This window comes from Muscardinus avellanarius, assembly GCF_963383645.1.
Source record: "Muscardinus avellanarius genome assembly, chromosome: 11".
Lineage (NCBI taxonomy): Eukaryota > Metazoa > Chordata > Mammalia > Rodentia > Gliridae > Muscardinus > Muscardinus avellanarius.
In genome coordinates this window covers 15,549,579-15,571,860 of record NC_137797.1, presented here as the reverse complement: position 1 = coordinate 15,571,860, position 22,282 = coordinate 15,549,579, and the positions used below count along the sequence as shown (strand labels likewise).

The window sequence follows — 22,282 nt, the reverse complement described above, 5'->3', positions numbered from 1 at the left end:
GGCTTCCAAATAAAAAAATGTAAAAAATGGGTATGGGAGTATAGCCCAGAGGTAGAAGGGTTTCTAGGAACCCTAGTACCACAAAAAAAAAAAAAAAAAAAATAGGGAAGGGGATGTAGCTCAGGGGTTGAATGCCTCTGGGTTCCATCCCCAGACCCATAAAAAATAAATTTATAAATAACCCAATCTTGGGGTTTCTGTTAGAGCAACAGAAGATGAACTCAGATAGCTGATATTTGGTGAGTATATTAATGAAAGTATCAGGTCTGTGCCAGGTGGGCATAGGGCTTCAATCGTGGTTTCTGCCTTTAAGGTGAAGTCCAGAAGAAACCCCGCAAGACAGTAAGATGGCGCACCTAGAGAGGGCCGTGTGGGGTCCCAAGCTGGCTCCTGGGAGACACACGTGACCATGTGCAGGCAACTCAGAGAAGGCTCTGAGGGGAGGAGGTACAGACCTGCTGGGCCTCCCCGAGTGAGTCCCAAGCGGAGACACCCCGCGGTCTGAGCTGAGCTGTCAAGCGCAGGTGGGTCGGGAGGACTTGGCCTACGCAGGTGTTGCTGCTCCCGTCTCTGAGTCAGACTAACTGCTCCTGGACGCAGTGACTCCTGCTCCTGGGCATCGGCTGCTTGGTCCCCAGCCCACTGCTCTACTACCTGTCCCCGCTCCCTCCTGTTCATGGTCTCAGTGCCCTGGGGTGCCAGGGTGACGTTGGTTTTGAGTGATGGCATTCAAAAGGGTTCTACCAGAAACACCAACCATGGGTGGGTGCTGGAGCATGGCATCCTGGGGCTACCTCGTACTGGCTTGTGAAAGGCCATTACTACATAATTAGAAATTTCATGAGTTAGTTACAAAACTATTGTTAGCGGGGAACATCTATGGCAGAAGTATTTAACCCCAGAAAAGGGTAAACTGTACAAACGGGGGCCTCGACCTCCCCTCTCCCTAGCCAGTTTGCCGGCATGCCATTGGCTGGAAGACAGTTTATGGTAATTGTTTTTCAGTGTATCATGGAAAGATGTGAAATATTGCATGGATGCCTGGTTGCCATTGTGTTAAATTAAAATGTGCGAAAGCTTAATTTGAAGGCATCCCCTAAAGGACCTTCAGCGGCCTGGGGAGCCCTCTTTGGTGCCACCCTCAGGGGGCGCTCTCTGCCTTTTGGACGGTCGCCTGAGGTGGCAGGGCTACGCTTAAGGCTACAAAATATAGAGGGAAATAGGTGCTGAGGCTGATACAGGACTGAGTTCCTCTGAGCCTTGTATTGTGCTCTATGGACTTTGCAATAGACATAGTAAATTAGAAGACATTGAATAAAACGATGGCTAATAGGATACTACCTTTATCTCTGTGATAATTTAATTTCCCTGTAGGATGGTGCACCTGGAGTGGAGGAAAACCTGGAAGGAGGGACGGGAATGGGACTTTATCGAAATTAAAATCCCTAGAAGAGCTAGTGCTCTGTGTATCTCCTCCCCACACCCTTTTTTTTTTGTTGTTGTTGAGAATTGGACCCAGGGACATTCTACCTCTGAGCCACACCCCCACCTCTATTTTATTATTTTTACTTTGCAACAGGGTGTCCCTAAGTTGCTGAGGCTGGCCTCAAACCTATGATCATTTTGTCTCGGCCTCCCACGTACTGGTATTACAGGTATGTGCTACCACACTTGGCTATGCCCTGTCCTTTAAGAGCAAGGGATGTGCCCAAATTTCACGATTTCAGCAGGGTACAAAATCGACCTCCCGTTGGCACGTGATGTACACGCAGGCCTGTCGCAGGTTATCAGCGCCCTTTGCCTCCCAGGGTTAATGCGACAGCCCGGTTGTTTCTCCAACATCATCTCTCATTTGTCCCCTCGGTCTCTTTCAGCCCCTAGAAATCGCCAAGCTAGCCTTGCCTCTGTGCTCCCCCTGCCTGCAGAGCCATTTCTACACAGTGACCCGGCGAGCTGGATCCTTCTCTATAGCGTTATCGTCACCGCCTTGGAGAGGCCTCTCGGTATCACCCAAGCAGCGGCTCTTCCGCCCCCATCCCATTCTGCCACACCCTCTGTCTTCTGTTCTATCTGCGGCTTATCTCTGTCTCCCACTGCCTTGCAGTTTTATAGTTTCCCCCATACCCCAACAATAAGCACAAATAAGCTTCACTGAAGGAGAGACATGGCTGTTAAACACCCTGCATCCCTGGCTTCTTGCAAGCTGTAGGTGTCTAGGATCTACATTTATTCCTTGTTGAAGGAATAAATGAAAATCTAGACATTGGTCATGATACCCAGCCATGCATTTACCCTAAAAGAGTGTTTTCCAAACTATACTCTGGAAGGTGCAGAGCCCTGCATGGAGGCCATTGGGCAGGTCTAGGTCCCTGCATCCTGAAGAGCTGCCCAGGACTGTCAGATATATTGAGTGTGTTTATTGTTTATTGAAACAAAGGTGCAGTGGCACAGGCTTGTAATCCCAGCATTCGGGAGGCGGAGATAGGAGGATCGCGGTTCACGGCAGCCTCAGCTACTCAGTGAGGCCCTTTGCAGCTCAGTGAGACCCTGTTTCAAAATAAAGAATAAAAAATAGGGCTGAGGGCGGAGCAAGGAATAGAATGCCCTTGGGTTTATGTCTCAATACAGAAGAAGAAGGAGGAGGAGAAGGAGAAGGAGGAGGAAAGACGATCCAGGGCAGATGGATCATCCAGGTGCCCGGCAGACCCAGGGAGGGGGTCTTTCTTCGAGGGGCAGTGGCCCAGTTCTAAGTTCTCCTGCCTTGGCCACCTGCTCCTGAGTCTTGTTCTCTGCTGCCCTGTTGTTTTCTGCAGGGGCGCTCTCTTACCAGGACTTCCGATGTCCTGCTAGATCCACGCTGGCCAGGACCGCGGTGGCCCTGCTCCCTACAGCCTCCTTAAACTAGAGTCTGTTTCACAGCGTTGAGCTTTGGAACATTCCCACTTGGTGTTCCAGGCACCTGGATAGAGCCCACGAGGCTCTGCTGATAAAATGAGCCAGGGCAGGACAGAGGTGGGCAGCACGGAAATGAACAGCAGCTTTGTTTATTTGGCACTGGGTCAGGCGAGAGGAGCTATATAAAATAAATAAATAAAGTGCCTCTGATCTCCACAAGCAGAGACCCATTCGGGCTGCAGGACCAACAGCACGTTTTCCTTTCCAGGACAGAACAAAAGTGAATCCACTGAGATTAAACTTTGTGAAAAGAAGTTTTAAAAAAATAAAATAAGGTGCCGGGCATGGTGGCGCACGCTTGTAATCCCTGCGCTTGGGAGGCGGAGACAGGAGGATCGCACTGGTTTGAAGCCAGCCTCGCTGGCTTAAGAGACCCTGTTTCCAAATTTAAAAATATAAAAATAGGTCTGGGAGTGTAACCTGGAGGTAGAAGGGTTTCCAGGAACCCCAGTACCACCACCACCAAAAAATAAATAAATAAATAAAATAAAATAAAATAAAATAAGCTGGGCGTGGTGGTACATACTTGTAATCCCAGTATTTGGGAGAATGAGACAGGAGAACAGAAGATTCGAGGCCAGCTTCAGCAACTGAGTGAGAGATCCTGTTTCAAAATAAAAAATAAAATTGGGCTGGGGGGTGTAGCTTGGAGTGGAATGTCCCTGGGTTCTCTCTCCAGTACCATCAACAATAACAACAACAACAACAACAACAACAACTCCTCCTCCTCCTCTTCCTCCTCCTTCTCCTGATGATATGGGTGGACATGGGATAGAGCTAGAGAAGGGGTAAGATTAAGGCACATTTAAGATGCCTGATTACCTAGAAGATAAATCCCCACTTCTGGAGAGCGGCCTGTGCTGTGCGCCTTCATCTGCGCCTCCCGCACCCCTGCCCAGCTCCTCCTGGTCTCAGCACAGCCCAGAGCGCCTGGACCCTGGTATCACTGGACATCAAATATGCCTGTGCCTGGGCCTTACTCTGCCAGTCTCCCCAGAGTCTCTGGGGGGTGCGGCCCCAGATGGGCGTAGAATTTAACAGCTTTCTGGGTGCTCCAAATGTATTGCTGGGGTTAAGAATCACTGTGTCCACCCCACCAAGCAGCTCAGGATGGACACTCTTGGGCTTTTATGTCTTTGCACACACGCCCTGCTGCCTGGATTGTGTTCTCTGCTTTATCTACCTGTGATGGTATCTCCTCACCTTTAGAGACTCAGTGGAAGTATCCCCCTTGTGGAAGTCTTTTCTGGAACATCTCCAAGGTGCTCCTACTTCCCCTCACACATCCTTCTATGAGGAATTAATTACGGGTTGACCATCCCTAACTCCCAAATCCAAAATTCTCCCATATCTGAAACTTTTGGGGCACTGGCCCGACACCACAAGTGGAAAATTCCACATCGTGAAACTTTATTTCATGCACCAAGTTATTACAATTATTGTTTAAAATTACTTTTAGACTATAGTGTATATCACACATAAATGGATTTTGTGTTTAGACTCGGGCCTCATTCCTCATCCCCTGAGAAAATCTCAGAATGAATACAAAAATACAGGTAGAGCATCCCCAGTCGGAAATCGGAAATTGCTCCAAAATCTGAAGTTTTTGAGCACAGCATGATGCCACACATGGAGAATTCTACACCTGAGCTCATGTGATGGGGCACAGTCAGGATGCAGGTGCACTGAAAATATTCTCTCCCCTGGGAAGGGAGCTCCTTGGTAGAGGCACCATGCCTCCTGGTCCAGATGTTATGTCCGGGTGCCTGGGCACAGCGTCCCCATACACCCACGTGTTTCTGGGACAAAGGAATAAGTGAATGGCGATTTCTCCTCCCGCCCAGGCCCAGCCTGTATTTCTGCTGCAGGGCGCCCTTCCTTTTGCTTAGATTGTAGCAGTGTCTGCATGATCTTCCCCTATGGCCTGTCTCTACTGTCAAAGCTCATTTCCTGCCCTTTTCCACCTCAAACACTCACTGCAGCCCTCTGGCCTCCTGCCTGTTCCTAGAGCCCAGAGAGCAGGCTCCCGGCTCAGGGCCGCTGTCTGCACTGTTTCCTCCGTTTCCCTTCTTCCCCCACGTGCCTGCACGGCTCAGTCCTTCTTCCTTCACAGAGACCTCCCTAATCACATCCCCACGGCGACCCACCCCACTCTGTCCCATCCTAAATGCACCTGTCTTCTTTAGCACACTCCCCATCACTGGACACATCCCTGACCCATCTGTTCATTCTCTCCTTACGTGCCTCTCCTGGGCACAGTGTAAGCACCACGGGGACAGAAGCGTGGCTGTGTTTGATAGCACATCTCCAGAGCCTGGAACTGTGCCTGGCATGGCCAGGACAGCCGGTGGATGAGGGATGAGGCCCGAGTCTAAACACAGAGCTGTGTGCTCTGGGGCAGGAAGAAGGTACTGGGAGTGTCGAGGGACTGTTTGGGGAATGTCTAATTATCCTCCTTATCAGGTGGCTGGTTTCTTTCCTTAGCTCTTCCCCTTAATAAATCACATCTCCTTCTGTTGTCACTGAGCTCCCGGGTGACTGATTCTGCGGAGCGCGTGTTTGTGGAGTTACAGCAGTGACTCTGAGATTGAATGGAGGGAAAGGGAGGCGCCAGATAAGTGTCAGCCTTGGGGGGCAGCAGCTCCCTCTGCCAGCTCAGCTAACTGTGCAGGGCAGAGGACTACTTTCGGCTGCCCAGGGCCTTGGGCCAGGTGGGGAGGGGGCTAGAGTCAGGAGGTGCAGCTCCTGCACCCATGGAACTGGCAATCTAGTGGGAGGAGGATCAGGCTCTGAGTTCAAGATGATCTTGGGCAGGGGTCTGTAAACTAACACCTGGGCATCAGAGGCGGCCCACCACCTGTTTTTGCGCAGCCCACGAATTGAGAATGGTTCTTTTCATTTTTAAATAGTTGAAAAAAAAATGGAATGAGCAATATTCCATGACCAGTGAGACTGAAATTTCAGTGTCCATAAATAAGGTTATACTGGGATGCAGCTTTGCCCATTCACTTATGTATGGCCTATGGCTGCTCGGGCTAAAGGGCAGACTGAGGAGCTGGACCAGCGTGTGACCTGCAACGCCTGACTTGTTTACCCTCTGGCTCTGTACTGAGAAACCCTGCTGCCTTCTACATCAGCACCACCTGAGAACGTACGAGAAAGGCAGGGCTCTAGGCAGGCCCCACCCCAGGTCAAGTGAACAAGAATCTACCCATGGCAAGAGCCCCACGCGATCTGTATGAAGAGGAAAATTTAGGAGGTAATCACATTCTAGAGAAGCGAATCACTATCTCTTAATTACTGGCAGTTTTTTTTTTATAAAAAAATGCGTTATCTGCAAGGTAACCTTTTACCCAGTAGGGGGATTATTACTATTATTGTTATTATATATTTTAGATCATAATGTAATTTTAGTAGGAGGATAATTAGGTCCATTTTATAGGTGAGAAAACAAAGACTGCAAGGTCATGCTTGTCTGAGGTTATATCCTTAGAAAGTGACTGAGCTGGGATTTGAACTCCTGGGCCCATTGCACAATCATCTGTCTTAACCATTAGACTCCGCATCCTATAAAGCTATGTCAAAGCCAAGTTCTGTGTCTTCAGTCTGAAGCTGGAGGTAAGAAGCTGCTTCAAGATTTGGTAACTGGCTACTTTATTTGGCCTACACCGTGTTTCAAAAGTCTTTACACTGCTTTTGAAAAAATAATATTTTAAAATATTATTTCAAAATCAGGAGAGTTAATATTGTGGACCCAGGGAATCGACTTCTTATAAGAGAATCAGGTGATCAGGCTGCCCTGGACTGAATGGGCTCTCATGACCTCCACTGCCTGGAGCTGGGTTGGGACCTTGGCCTTTCTGGGTCATTAAAGTCCCGCTGACCTTGGTTCCTGATGCCTTATGGGAATTGCCTGTTCCCTTGGGCATCTGAACTTGCATCCTCTGGTCCAGAGCAATGCCTGTGCAGGGCTGCACCGACTCACCTGGGCATTTTGTTAAAACACAGGTGCCGACTCAGCAGGTGAGGGGACAGGTGGGCTAGACTCACACGGCCCATTCACCTGGTGCACACCAACAGTGCCTTTGCTACTGACCCTTTATCTTCAGCAGCTCTTCAGCTCCGTGGATCTGCTGGATTATATACATGCCACCAATTCTTCCAGGCGTCCTGTTGCAGATAGGCTGAATAGTCTTGGACTGCAGCGTCTCCTTTGCCTTTCGGGGCCTCACCCTGCAGGAGGGGTGTGGGCGTGGAGGCTTTCTGGGGCAGCGGCTAAGAGTGGCCAGGGCTGTCACATTAGTCTGGAAGCTTCAGAGAGTCTGAGAAGGGTCCCGGAGTGGTTGCTTCTCCCACCCCAAACACCCACATGTGCACATACACCCACACATGCACGCTCCAAAGTGTTTACACCCTTCCTGGGCTTCCTGGACAATCACACCTGACATTGCCACCTGTCAGCAGCCCAGACAGCTGCCCCCAAGTGCAGTTGCCTCCAAGGAGCCAGAGAAGGGTCTGGTTTCACTCCAGCAAGTTTGTGGGCAGCTGCCTCGTCCATCTCAGGACAAAACTCTCCTGCCTTCTGAGAGTAGGAATGGGCTGTGCCTCAACATTTTGGCCAGGGAGCCACACACACACAAAAGACACATGGACTGTGTTCTGAAAGGGCTGGGGAAGCTCTGGAGGCTTGCTCCTCTGGGGTGGGTGCAGAATGTGGCATGTGACGCATAGCCTGGGTCAAGTCATTTCTCCTCCTTGGTCTCAGCTTGTCTCATCTGTAAACTGGGTATTGAGATAGCAACTCCCACCTCAGGAGTCCTGGGGGCTGCCACAAGCTCCCCCTGCTGGCTCATTTTGGGAATTGCAGATGGCTCTCTAAGGCTGGGGGCAAAAGCAGGAGAATGGATGGTGGTGAACCATAGGTGTTCCCTACCCCATCAGGCAAGGTCCAGGAGGGGAAGGAGGCTGGCCATTGTTGTACGCAATGCCAGAATGGGTCAACAACATCAGCAAGAAAATAGGGAAAGAAAAAGCTCACTGTCTCAGTGTTTGCCAGTTAAAAACAATGAGATGGATTTTTTTTCCATGGAGGGGCGTGTGCATCAGTGCCCTGGAGAGCAGGTGACTTATGCCTTCCAAATGAGGCTGTCCCTGAGCCTCTGCCCCTCTTGACAAAAGGGGGCTTGGAGGTGGTGGTGTGTGTGGGGGTGCCTGCTGTCTCCAAAACACAGTGCCTAGGGCTGGTATTCCATGTTCTTCTTATCATTCTCTTGAGATGAGTGTTCTTGGTCTTGGCCTGGGGCCTGCCATGAGACCAGTAAGCCAAAATACTAGAGCAGCTCATCTGCAAAAGGTCAGCCCTCCTCTCAGCGGTACTGACAAGCTGCTGGGTGGGGCCTTGTGAAATTCTTTATAAATGGACTCCAATTAAGTTGGCTCAATGCCTTGTAGTGGGAAGAGACGATTCTACCAGGGTGTTTCTGAAGAGTCCTGGCAGAAAAAAAAAAAAAAAAAGGCTGAAGGAGCTGCTGACCTTGGGCAGGATGGTTCTTAGAATCTCAGCAAAACTGGGGTCAGACAGAGGTACCTCTCGGGGAGGCTCCATCTGGGGGTCAGAGGAGATGTCACAGGCACTCATCCTGGCACACAGGCTTGCAACTTGTAGTGCAGTGGCCTTCATGTTAGGGAATAAAAGGCCGAGCAAACTGCCCTCCCAGTGTGCTTGCTGTGCTGGCTTTACTCTTCTGGGCAGAGGTAAATTGTCTTGCCGACTTATTTTTGATTTCATGAAAAAAATTTTTTTTGTGTGTGGTACTCGGGATTGAATCCAGGGGCATTGTACCTCTGAGCTACCCCCCAAGCCCAATTTTTTATTCTTTATTTTGAAACAGGGTCTCACTAAGTTGCGGAAAGCCTCACTAAGTAACTGAGGCTGGCCTTGAACCTGCGATCCTTCTGTTTCAGCCTCCCAAGTACTGGGATTTCAAGCGTGCGCCCCCAGGCCCAGCTGATTTCATGAATTTTTATTTGCAGCTCCCTTACAATCTGTTTCTAAAAAGACTTGAGGATAGAACCCCGGGGTGTTCTGCCTCTGAGCTACACCCCCAGCCCTATTTTATTTTATTTTTGTATTGAAGCGGCATCTCACTCCTTTGAGAGGGCCTTGCTAAGTGGCTGAGGCTGGCCTTGAACCTGCGATCTTTCTGTTTCAGCCTCCCAAGTACTGAGATTACAGGTGTGCACCACCACGCCAGACTAGCTTCCTGCTTCTGATGTATTTTCCCTCTGAAGCTGTTCCAGTCAGTTGGGCGAGGAAAATCATGTATAGCTGACACAAGGAAAGTCCATTTATGTGTTTAAATGAGTGCTCCATGAGGGTCCCACTGGTCCCAGGAGCGTGAGGCTGGGAGAACAACCCAGGCTTCCGGAACCCAGGCCAAGTATCTTTCCAGTGAGCCAAGGATGGTGCAAAGACATGGGGGGTGGCAGAGCGTGTGCTATACATAGAGATCTTAGCCCTAAGCCCTTCAAAGAGAAAAATGAATCCATGAGCTAAAAGATTCCTCCTGAAAGAAGATAGCTGTTGGGCTAGACAGAGCCAGGGAGTGTCTGAGTTTGCTCTGCTTGTGTTCAGAAGTGTGGTATTTTAGTGTTCAAAGCAGAGAGAACTACAACTCTATCATGTACAATTGCAACACACCAATAAAAAAAGGCAGAAAGAAACCCTAAGGATTCGTTATAGGCTGTGAGTGTGTGTGTGTGTGTGTGTGTGTGTGTGTGTGTGTGTCTGGTGTGTGTGTTGTGTACTTATTTATACATGTATACACACAGTTGATTATCCTCATTCATGGCAGTTATGTTCTATAAAGTTGCAGCAAACACTAAATTAGTGAATACTGAACTGTTGTGCAGAAAGGGAAATAGAAGCCAGGCGTGGTGGCACACGCTCGTAATCCCAGCATTTGGGAGGCTGAGACAGGAGGATCGCGGTTCACGGACAGCCTCAGCTACTACTTAGTGAGGCCCTTTGTAACTCAGTGAGACTTTGTTTCAAAATAAAGAATAAAAAATAGGGTTGCGGGTTTAGCTTGGAAGTAGAATCCCCCTGGGTTCCATCGCCAGTACCGCCAGTACCGCAAAAAAAAAAAAAAAAAAAAAGATAGTGTCAAGTCACAATGTTTTCATTAACTGATCAGCACACAGCTTTGTTTTAGTGTGCTTCCTTTTAAAGACCCCTCATTTAATATCTACTGTTGATTCATTAACATTGAACTCCCGGGGAACAGTGCTGTAAGTCATGTCTGAACAAAACTTATCTAATACATATCTTTTTTTTTTTCCCCCTGTAAAGAGCAATGCTTAAGATTTATAGAAGGCATTTCAGTGCTGTACTTGGAGACATTTTAAACAGTGATTTTAAAAAAAAGGATGAAAATGTGTAAACATGGCACCCAGCAGACAGTGCAGGAACATTGTAGTATGAGGGTGGAATAGGAAGGCAGGGGGTTCCCTTGTTCATCTCATCCATGTTCACCTGTCCAGGAGGACCAGGAGAGTGCCATGACCAGGCATTTGGGGGTTACAATTACATTGAGTGACTAGATGGGACGCGTGAATTGTGAGGTTCGACTGGACATCTTTTGTGGGTTCCAAGAAGGCAAGCGTGGAGCCTGTGGTCCTAATTAAGTTGTTCAGCACTGGCAGATCCTTGTCTAAGAACCCAGTTTGCTCAAGAGAGGCAGAGGACACAGGAGGCCAGCAGTCACCGACAGGGGGTGCAGGTGAGAGGAAGGAAGGAGGGATGGGGTGGCGTGGTACCCCCTCCTTTCCTCCTTTGGGGTCTACAGGGCCCTTGAAGCCTGCTTCCCCTGCAGGGTGAGCCTGCGCTCTCCCCCCTGCCCTCCCCATTCTCCTGGACTCGGCTTCTGCTGAGTATGAAACACGTGGCCCTCTCCTTGCTGAGGGCCTCCGGTTGCCTGGGACCTTTCATTTCCTAGCTGGTCCCCGGGGCGCCATCCTCCAGGTCATTTTTTTACACTCTCTCCAACTCTGTGTTCTTGGCCACCTCCTCCCACTTAAAAAAGGGCAGTGCCGGGAAAGCTCGCGAGGTGAGTCAGCCTAAGAGAAGGGCTCTGAGGCCAGGTTGCTTGGAGCTGAGAACAGGCGCAAACCCAGCCAAGCCAGAGTGTGCGGCATCCTGGGGCTGCTGAAAACATCATGTCTGAAAGCTGCCACCTCGTCTTCCCCCAGCAGGGATGTTGCCAGATTGCCTCAGCCCAGCCACTCAATTGCTCCAGGCTCCTCCTGAAAGGAGAGCAGACCTTGGGCACGCAGGTGAAAGCGGTTGGGCAACTGGGTATCAGCTTGGTAAACTGTCACCCGGTCCGTGTCCTTCACTCTTGAGACCAATCAGACTGCCTGGGCTTGTGCTTCAACTCCACCATGTACTGTCTGCAAAATGGAGGTACCAATGACACCTGCCTAATAGTCTGGTTATGGGGGCTCATTAAATGGGTGAGAATATGTACATGTATTCATATGCATGGATGTGTATGTATCATGCTTAGAACAGTGCCTGCATAGAGTAAGCTCAATAGAACATTGTTTTAAATTTTTGTGAGTAGAATCGTCTCCCCTTATCTAGAGTTTTACTTTCCATGGTCAACTATATTTTGAAAGTGTTAAACAGAGAGGTGTAGAATTAAATAATTCACAAATTTTACATCACACATCATTCTGAGTAGGATGCAAACTTGTTCTATTCTGTTCCAAACTGCCCTGGGTGTGAATCACCCCTGTGTCCAATGTGTCCATGCTGTATATGCTACCTGCCTGTTAGTCACTTAGGAACTAAGTTATCAGACCTACCCTCCAGGTATCACAGCACTTGTGTTTAAGCGACTCCCTGGTTTACTATTTTTCTGTGGTACTGGGATAGAACCCAGGGGCATTCTACCTCTGAGCTACACCCCCAGCCCTATTTTTTTTTTTTTTTTTGAGATGCTGGGGGTGAAACCCAGGGGGTTCTAGCTTGGAGTGACACCCCCGGCCCTATTTTTTATTCTTTATTTTGAAACAAGGTCTCATTGAGTTGCAGAGGGCCTCACTAAGTAGCTGAGGCTGTCTGCAAACCGCGATCCTCCTGTCTCAGCCTCCCGAATGCTGGGATTACAAGGGTGTGCCACCACGCCCGGCTCCTGTTTTACTTGATAGTGGCTCCAAAACCGAAGTGAGTGGCTGGCAATGTGGACACGCCACACTAGAAAGTGCTATACATGTAGAACTTGGTACTATCTGTGGCTTTAGGCATGCCGGGGGAGTCTCAGAACACATCCCCTACGGATAAAAGGGGGCTACTATGTTGTTATCAATAGCAATATTATTACTGTTCTTATCTCTAAAGTATACGACGGGGACTAAATAATCACAGGCTGTCTTTCCCCTTCCTGTTCTGGGTTACTGGGGATGCTTGCTTAGAGTGTGGTCTCTGCCAAGGCCCCTCTCTCTCTGGGCCTCTGGTTTCTATCTTCTAAGTGAGGTGCTAGGACGCTAGCCCTGACAGCCTAAAGCAATGAAATCAGCACCAGGCGACTCCCAGGGTGGAGTCAGCTTGTTATCTGGGCCTCTTCTGGGGATGTTGGATACTCCTCTTTATTTGAAAAGTTTATCCAGAATTTAATTAAATTCCTCTCCTTTTTTTGTTTATTATGAGCAACTGCTTACTTCAGCCAGTTAAGTAATCAAAATAACAGTTTATATTTGCAGTGGGTTTATAAAGCTCTCCTTCTGACTGTTTACCAGACGCCCTCCTAAGCCAGGATCGATGCCTTTCATCATTGCAATCCCAGGGGGGGGCATTATTGTCCCCATAGTAGAGATGAGGACATTGGGGTTCAGAGAAGTTAGGCCTAACTTGCCCATGGAAAACCAGCAAATGGTTCTAGATTTGATCCAGAAACCCTGGCTCCAGATTCTGTGAGCTCTGCCCCCACACAACACTGACAGCTGGCTCTGAACTTGACTTCTAATCCTAGGATGGGAACCTGATATTGTGCCATTCCTTTTAATGGACTGCTCAGATCATTGAATAGAACCACAGCATCTCAGCATTGGAAGACAGTGTCTGAGGTATCTGTGGTCACAGGCTCCTGTGAGAAGTTGAGAGAAGCCCCAGACTCTCCCTGCAAGAGTTTCTGGTCACATCCACATGCACAGATTTGTTTCCATTTTACAGCGTTCAAACATCTCAGCTAAGAACCTCATACAAGGCCTCATCGCTCTAGTAAGTGTTCGTCTTTGCTCCAAATGTCCTGTAAATGAGAACTTCTGACCGGGAGGGGCTGTCCATTCCATTATTCTTCATCTTTGATTGTTATAAAGTTGCCCCTTCAAACATGATTGACATTCCTCGACTCTGGTCCTAGCCCTGCCCACAAGATGTTATACAAAAATCAATTCAGTCTGTTTCCATGACAACCCTCCCTGCTTCTGAAGATGTGAGTGACATTGTCTTTGGCCCCTTCCCTTCATGAGCTGGCTCTTTCTTCGCTCACTAATCTGTCAATGTCCCTCTCAAAGGCCTAGAATTGGGCAACAACCCAGAACTGAATGAAGTCTCTGGCCATGAGCTGACCGGCACAGTGCAGGCTTCACCCTTTGTTCTGAACTTCCGATTTCCATGAACAGGTCTTAAGAGTGAATTATAGCTGTGCATGGTAGCCCACAACTATAACCCCAGTGCTCGAGGCAGGAGGATTGCAGCTTTGAGGCCAACCTCAGCAATTTAGTAGACTCTCAGCAACTTAGTGAGAACCTTTTTGAAGATAAAGAATAAAACAGGGCTGGGGGCATAGCTTGGAAGTAGTAGTTTCAATCCTCAGTACCACCCCCTCCCCTGCCACACATGCACACAGAAAAGAGAGAATTACATTTTTCAAATCTTGCCTTATTTTGAAATATGTCATAACAATAGAGAAGGGCACAGAACAAACAAACAAAAATTAATGAACCGCCCAAAGCAAACCTTCACATAATCACCACCCAAATCAAGAAATGGAACTCTGCCCACTTTGGCTTCACCCAGTGACCACTCTTCTCACGTCTCTAAAGGGAATTTCCATTCTGACCTCGTGTGTGTGTGTGTGTGTGTGTGTGTGTGTGTGTGTGTGTTACTGGGGATCAAACCTCTGAGCCACACCCCAGCCCTATTTTATGAATTTATTTTTTATTTTGAAACTGGGTCTCACTAAGTTGTGAAGGACCTTGCAAAGTTGCTCAGGCTGGCGGTGAACCTGCGATCCTCCTGTCTCAGCCTCCCAAGTACTGGGATTTGATCCAGAAACCCTGGCTCCAGATTCTGTGAGCTCTGCCCCCACACCACACTGACAGCTGGCTCTGAACTTGACTTCTAATCCTAGGATGGGAACCTGATATTGTGCCATTCCTTTTAATGGGATGCTCAGATCATTGAATAGAACCACAGCATCTCAGCGTGTGTGTGCTACCACACCTGGCTGACTTTTTTTTTTTTTTTTTTTTTTTTTTTTTTTAAGCTGAGATGCTGGGAATGAAATCCAGGACCTGTGCGTGCTGGGCAAACGCTCCATTGCTGAGCCATACCCCCAGATCCTATTCTGTCAGGCTCGTTAAATGCTACTTTCTTTTTTAATTTCTTGTTTGGAATTATTTTAAAGTTTGGGAGCAGAATTCCATGCTTGGCAACCCTCTAACTGTATTAGACCTGTCTAAGATGGTGGCAGTGGGCATAGAGAAAGGGACAGTTTAGAGACACGTCACCAAGAGGCAACTGACAAGACTTGGTGACCATTTGGACATAGAGAGAGGGGAGGACTCCTAGGTTTCTGAGGTTTTTGCTTGGTTTTGTTGCTGGGGATCAAGCGCAGGGCCCCTCGAGTGCTTGACAAGTGCTCTACCACTGAGAACTCAGGTTTCTATTTTGAGGCGACTGAGTGGCTGGCTCCTACTGCAGAGCTGGAAGTCATGGGAGGAGGAGACGCTGGAGAGGAGGAGGGAGACTAGGCTTTCTGGGATGGAGGGCACGCTCTGGGCCATTTAGATTTCCATGAGAGACGAAGGTAGAGAAGTCGAGGTCATTGGAAACGTGACTTGAGGAGCCGTGGACACATGGATGGCAGCCGAAGCTGAGAGAGGAGATGGCAGTCACAGCAGCGTGTGTAGACAAAGTGGCTATGGTTAGGGGTGGCACTGAAGAGAGAGCTCTCACAGAAGACTGGGACAGAGCGGCCAGAGAAAGCAAGGAGGGAAGACTGGAATCAGAGCCACCGCAGGGAGAAGGTCAGGATGGGGGCTGTCTAACAGCTTCACATGACAGAGAGGCCAATTTAGGACAGAGGGTGCCTGCTGAATCAGCAACAGAAGGTCCTGGGGAGCAGGGGTGGGCAGCTTTGGTGCAGAGGAGGGGGCTGGAGCCAGATGGTGAGGGTGGAGGAGGAGTTGGGGGGAGGGAATGGGGAACAGATGCAGGGTGGCATCTAAAGAGGGCGCTGCTCATTCGTCCATTCAGCAGGCACCTGCAGGGCTGTGGGCTCCAGGCACCAGCCAGGGCGCTGGGGTCCAGCAGTGGGAAGCGGCAAAGACCCTGCTCTTGCCAAGTGTGCTTCCTAGGACAGCGTTTAGAGGGAGGATTCATTTTGAACACTCTTATTAGTGTGATCGTCATTCAACAGAGAAGGAAAGAAAAAGGCCAATGGTAACTCGCCCAAGTTTACACAAACACTCAAGTTCACACGAACCCTGCTGCTTGGTGGCTCCTGCCCCGCCCTGCCCTACTGTCTTCTTTCTCTGTTGCCCGATGGAGACCGAGTTCAGATGGGAATGACAGGAAGGCACAGTGCCTGGGGGTAGGTTTAGGGACCAGGTGCAGAATTATATGTGGCTGGGAAGGCCTGGTCAAAGCAGGCCTCTTGCTGTTTCTTATCTGTGTTGGGCTGTGTGTCTCAGCCTCTGTCCCTCCAATGGGGAAGTCAGGCCCTGAGAGCCATGTGGCTCTTTGAACTAGAGGCTGAGAGGTGGACTGTTGAACCTCAACCCCCCCCCCCATACTCCAATTCCTTTGTGTGTGTGTGTGTGTGTGTGTGTGTGTGTGTGTGTGATACTGGGGATGGAACCCAGGGGCATTCTACCTCTAAGCTATACTCCCAGTCGTATTTTTTATTCTTTATTTTTTGAAAAAGGGTCTCATAAAGTTGCAGAGGGCCTCACTAAGTAGCTGAAGCTGGCCGAAAACCTGCAATCCTCCTGTCTCAGGAAGTACTGGGATTACACGCGTGCGCCACCACTAGGAGTGAGATCTCCCTTCCCTTGATGCACATGGTTGGACTGGGGCTGAATCATCTCCACACCCCCTTGTGGGGGGATGGGCACATTCATCCGGGCAAGCTTCCTGAGTTCAGACCTAGAGTTGTTGTGAACAGGATCCTTAATCTTTTGGGTGGTGAGCTTGGGACCAGAATGCGCTGCCCACAGCCACTGTGACACTCTGAAGAAAATGCCAAGTAGTGACGAACAGAGCTGTAGAGTGAGCGAGAAAGGCGGCGCTCTGTTATACCCTTGAGCTCCTGAACCCAGCTCTGCCCAGATCTGTAGAGAACCACCTCAGATGTCCCAAGCTAGCGAGCCAGTGGCTCATCTTCTTCCTAATTTGCATTGGGTTTTGACTTTTGCAACCAAGAGGCTAACCGGTACACTTGGTCAGGCTATACTCGAGCCTGTGTAAAATATATCATGCTTTTGCAGAAGCTCGCTGACTGCAGGGCTCTCTTCCCAGGGGCCAGCCCTGCCACTGGTCCACTGGTAAAGACACAGCATGGCCGGGGCTCATGACGTAGCTGTAGGGGGGATAACAGCAACACTCTACTGAAGAACCTCGCTCTAGAAAATGCTCTTCCTCCATTTCCCTTCAGCTACTACAGTCACAGAGAATGACGAGCTCCCAATCCCAGGCAATGAGGCAGTGTTCTCCAGCAGGGACTGGGCTGGAGAGCTCGAGGAAGGTGGGCTGGGGAGGGGAGGGAGAGGAAGTGTGTAATCTTTGAACACTCTGTCCTGGGGGCACTGTGCTAGGTGGGGGGTGGGGTGCAGACAGAGGGGCATTCTGGGGAAGCTGTGTATGGAGCCGCCACGAGCTGACACCTGCTTCTCTTACCTTGCCCATTCCAGCGTGGGCATGACCCAGCTTGATCACCACGGGGAAGTGCGGGGCTGTGAGCTGAAAGAGACAAGAGGAAATCACCTGTTAGCATCTCAGAGCATTGTAGACTCTGGGCACTTGCTGTTCTGTAGAGAGTTAGGCTCATCTATTGCCAGAAATCCCCACAGGAACGCTTCGCAGGTGGTCAGCCTGCCATGGCTCACGTGCCCTCCATACAGGGCTTTGGGCCTTCAAAGGGAGCGCTGAGCTCTTGGAACCAGCCTGCCTGGGGAGCCCGCCAATCTGCAGAGACAGTACGGTGATACAAACCGACTGGTTTCAACTCTTGGATTTACTAATGGCAGACAAGCCAACACTCTAATCTGTGCTTAGTTTCCTCCTCTGTAAAGTAGGAAAGATAATAATAGTACCCACCCCACAGGACCACTGTGAGTTACCACACGTGCGAGCATCAGTGTGTATCTGAGTAGCTGTATCACTCCTGGCACAGTTCCGTCTGCTTCCAATCCCTCCAATAACTCAACAACTACCTGGAAACTCTTCTTACCTCCCCTCGGGCCCCTCCAGCACCATAGGAGGGTTCTTAATAACCATGGTCCTGCCGGCCTCCTGCACAATATCTACTGGCAGCACCTGCTGGGTGGCTGTGCTGAGCTTTCTCCTTGGGACAGTTATACTATGTTGTTGGCAGCTGCTTTGACCGCTTGACTGATTCCCTGTTGTATCCCCAGCTCCCAGGACACTTTCTGGTCCCGGGAAGATGCTGAGTATCCGGCCCATGCTTCAGTCAGTCCTTTGAGCAAGACCAACAAGGCGTGCACACGTCTCCCATGATGCTCAGGCGGAGAGTCAGGCCGGAAAGACTCTGCACTTGCCAGTGTCTTTCCCGCGGACACTTGGCCAGGAAGAGAGGGAAGCAGGAGTCGCACCTAAGCGCTTCCTTTCCTCCTTCCTGTGGCTCCTGTATTGTTTGAAGCGTGTTTGCTTGGCTTCTAGAAGTCTATTTTAGGTTGCTCCAGGGCAAAGGCTATCCCTCCTTGCTATGCAGTGAGGAGGTCACTCCCTCCCATTCAGATCGCCCCAGGCCAGCGGTCATCTAATTCCACTCTCCAGGGCGCTCACAGTGCACCTGATCTGGGGCCCGGTCACTGTCCTGCTCGCCACTGACAGGGCCGTCTGTCCTGTTACATCAGGCACCCGAGGACCTGCTCTCCCCTCTTGGTGTCTGGGGCCGGACACACCTTAGCTGCTGTCACTGCTTTGCAAGGGCTGGCTGTGGGTCACAAAGCCAACCCAGGGATCTCGTCTTTCACTTCCAGGATGGCCCAGAGGCCACTAGGGATGGTATTTTTATGATCCCTTTACAAACGTGAAAACCGAGACTTAATTCAGCTGCTGGGTTGGGGTGGAGACCCCAGGCTTGGTGTGAGTTGTTTCTTTTAAAGGCATAATCCAAAGGCTCCCTGCAGTCAACTCTGAATAATATTTTTCCCCGATTTCAGACTAAAATTGGCCATACCCTGGTGTCTAGAGTGCACAAATGCATTAAAGAAGCAGTATTTGATTTCAGAAGCAATATGCACTCACTATAAAAATTGAGAAAAATAGTAATAGTGAGTGCTAAACAGAAAGAAGACGATGACCACCATCCTCAGACTTCTAACAACTTCAGAATATTATATGCTGGTCTTTTTTTTTTTTTTTTTTCAATACTGAAGATTGAACCCAGAGGCATATTACCTCTGAGCTACATCTCCAGACTGATTTTATTCTTTATTTTGAAACAGGGTCTCACTAAGTTGTGGAGGGCTTCACTGAGTAGCTGTGGCCAGCCACAAAACTGGCTCCTCCTATCTCTCCGCCTCCCAAGTACTGGAATTACAAGCGTGCACCACTACGCATGGCTTATGCTGGTCTTTTTTTTTTTTTTTTTTTTTGGTACTGGGGTTCCTGGAAGCCCTTCTACCTCTGGACTACACTCCCAGACCTATTTTTATAGTTTTATTTGGAAACAGGGTCTCCTAAGCCAGCATGGCTGGCTTTGAACCTGCACGATCCTCCTGTCTCTGCCTCCCAAGCTTGGGACAAGCATGCGCCACCATGTCCGGCATGCTGGAATTTACAAAAAAAATTTTTTGATTTTCTTTTGATTTCTTAGCCAATTTTGTTTTCTGGTATTCTCACCTAATGTTGTAATTAGAATGTTCTTCGTGGTTATTATTTATCAGCTTAATAGATATTATAAAATATGAACAGCTGGGCATGGTGGCATACACTTGTAATCCCAGCATTTGGGAGGTTGACATGGGAGGATCGCAGTTCGCGGACAGCCTCAGCTACTTAGTGAGGCCCTCTACAACTCAGTGAGATCCTATTTCAAAATAAAGAATAAAAAAATAGAGTTCGGGGTGTAGCTAAGAGGTAGAATGCCCCTGGGTTGTTCTATCCCAGTACCACAAAACAAAACCAAAAAAAAAAAAAAAAAAAGAAAAGAAAAAAAGAAAAACTCCTTATCAAGCTGTGTTGTGGATATCCCCTTGCTTAAGAAATAAAACATTGATCATACAGCTCTGAAGCCTCTCATGTAATATTCATTCTCTCTCTCTCTCTCTCTCTCTCTCTCTCTCTCTCTCTCCCTCTCCCTCTCCCTCTCCCTCTCCCTCTCTTTTTCAGCATCAGGGTTTGAACCCAGGGACATTCTACCTGCAAGATACACCCCCAGCCCTATATTTTTATTCTTTATTTTGTAATAGGGTCTCACTAAGTTGAGGAGGGCCTCACTGAGTAGTTGAGGCTGGCCACAAACCTGGATCCTACTGTCTCAGCCTCCCAAATGCTGGGATTCTAAGCGTGCACCACCATGCCCAGCTTTCATGGGATTCCTTATCACACTCCTTTCCCTCCCATCTCAGAGGTGACTGGTCTATGAATTCTTTATTATTCTCTTGTACTTATTTATACATTTTCTATTACATATAATTTCTAAGCAAAGTATGTTACACATTTTAACTTTATACAGATGTATCAAAAACTCTATCTCATATAACATTTCTTTGTGTGTTTGTGAGATTCGTGTATGTTGATTATATATATAAGAAACTTAGGTTCATTATACTGATGCATAGTATCCCATTTCTTGAATACATCATCATTTCATTTTTCTAGTTTTATTTTTCTAGTTACAAACAGTACTGCTGCAAGCATTCTTGAACATGACCCCCTCTGAGCATCGGGAGAGTTTCTCTGGGGCACGTACACAGGAACGGAATTGCTGGCTCTGACCAGGATTCCGATGCTTGAGGAGGTGGTGGGTAGATGAAGGAAACACCCGCGATTCCCGACAGGTGAACGGTACAGTCTTGGGGTCTGCCCGCAGTAGAGTTTACATTCTCCACAAGTGCTAATAAAGGCTGGTAGAAGGGATTTTATAATATTTTGTTTTATCTGCAGTAGAGCTATTTTAAATACAACTCCTAGAGTTTATATATTTGAATGACGTGCCCTTCTCTAACCTCCTTAAATAAAATTGGAAGGATATTATTCATTGTCAGAAACATAGGGAGTAGAAGCTATATTCGGATTTATAGGGCATGGAAAATCAATCTAGAAAAATCGGAGTATTTCTAAGTAAGGCGTTTCAAAGAAAACATTTTGAAAATGTGTTTAAAGCAACGACTTTTCCTGACAGTAGGGGAAAATTTTTTCTTTGCCTCCTCTTTTTTTTTTGTGCCTGGTCTTGTTTGAAATGGCATTCTTTTTAAAATCAAGGACGGGCCAACAAAATTCTGGACTGGTGTTAGGGGGGAGGAGCCACTTTAGGGCCAGACTATGAAGTCTTTCAAAGCCAAAAGGAGATGATTGGGTGGACTGTGGGACAGGAGAATGGCCTGGCAGTTATGGGCATGATGAATTGTCCTGTGAGAAACTGAAGGGCCAGAGACTGGCTTGGAATTGATTATCACAGGCATTAAATGCCACTGGTTGGGTCTGGGATGGGGTAGGAATGGTAGAGAGAGTAGGACACTCCCAAAAGTTTAATTTTTTCAATGATACTTTTTAATTGGAATAATATTAAAATGATCATAGAAATTTAAGATGAGATTGTTTACAGCCTCATCATCATTTGAGAGGGGCATATTGGGGATCGACCCCAGGGCAATTCTAGCTCTGAGGTATACTCCAAGTCCTTTTTATCTTTTATTTCACAACAGGGTCTCACTAGCTGGGTATGGTGGCACATACTTGTAATCCCAGTACTTGGGAATCTGAGACAGGAGGAATGAGCAGGTTTGAAGCCAGCCTCAGCTACTTAGTGAGGCTCTCAGCAACTTAGTGAGACCCTGCTTCTAAACAAAACATAAAATAGGTCTGGGAGTATTGCCTGGGGTAGAAAGCCCCTGAGTTCTGCCCCCAGTATCCCCCACCCCACAAAAACCCCTCAAAAAACAGGTCTCACTAAGTTGCTGAGGCTGGCCCTGAACCTCTGACCTTCCTGTCTCAGCTTCCCAAGTACTGGGACTAGAGTGTGACATCCAGCTTACAGTCTCATTATTTAATCAAATCAGTGTTTGCATTGACCCATGCTTCTTACCGTTCACATCTAACTGCCCAATTTAAAAAAAAAAAAAAACCCAGGATATTCTACAATAATATCAGAGGGAGAATTTTGCCACGTTATCTTCTCACTTAACACGTTTCTTAATGTGCCGTGTTCCTGGATTTCAGCCCAAACATGTTTCTTCTGCCTGCTCTCCTCCGCTCCCTTCCCCAGGCCAGGTCAGTTCTCGCCTGGCCGGTTTGTTTGGTGTGGATGCCTCCCCATCCCTCCCCACAAGTCTTTGCAAACATGTGGGCACATGGGCGGTTGACATCGATGCTTGATGTTTGTTTTTCAAAAACAGCTCCTGTCACTGAATATCATGCTACGCACACCCCTCCCTCCATGTCAACAGATCCAGCCCTAACCCCAGCATTTGAATAGCTGTACAGTATTCCCTGTTCACACACACTGGGATTCTTGTCACTTTCCTGTAAGTGAATATTTGCATTATGCATTGTATTCTCCTCCTCTCTCCTCTCTTCTCTTCTCTTCTCTTCTCTTCTCTTCTCTTCCCTTCTCTTCTCTTCTTTCTCTCT

At 48.4% G+C, this 22,282-nt stretch overlaps 1 protein-coding gene across 1 annotated transcript in view; it reads right to left on the bottom strand.

Moving 5' to 3' along the window:
- The window catches only part of SYN3 (synapsin III), a gene marked incomplete at both ends in the record, with an annotated part of 421,001 nt that overhangs the window by 57,071 nt on the left and 341,648 nt on the right, over positions 1-22,282 (bottom strand). Inside the window, one exon of the mRNA XM_080705133.1 lies at positions 17,141-17,203. Within this exon, the coding sequence (XP_080561259.1) occupies positions 17,141-17,203 (63 nt within the window). The remainder of the gene's footprint in view (positions 1-17,140; positions 17,204-22,282) is intronic.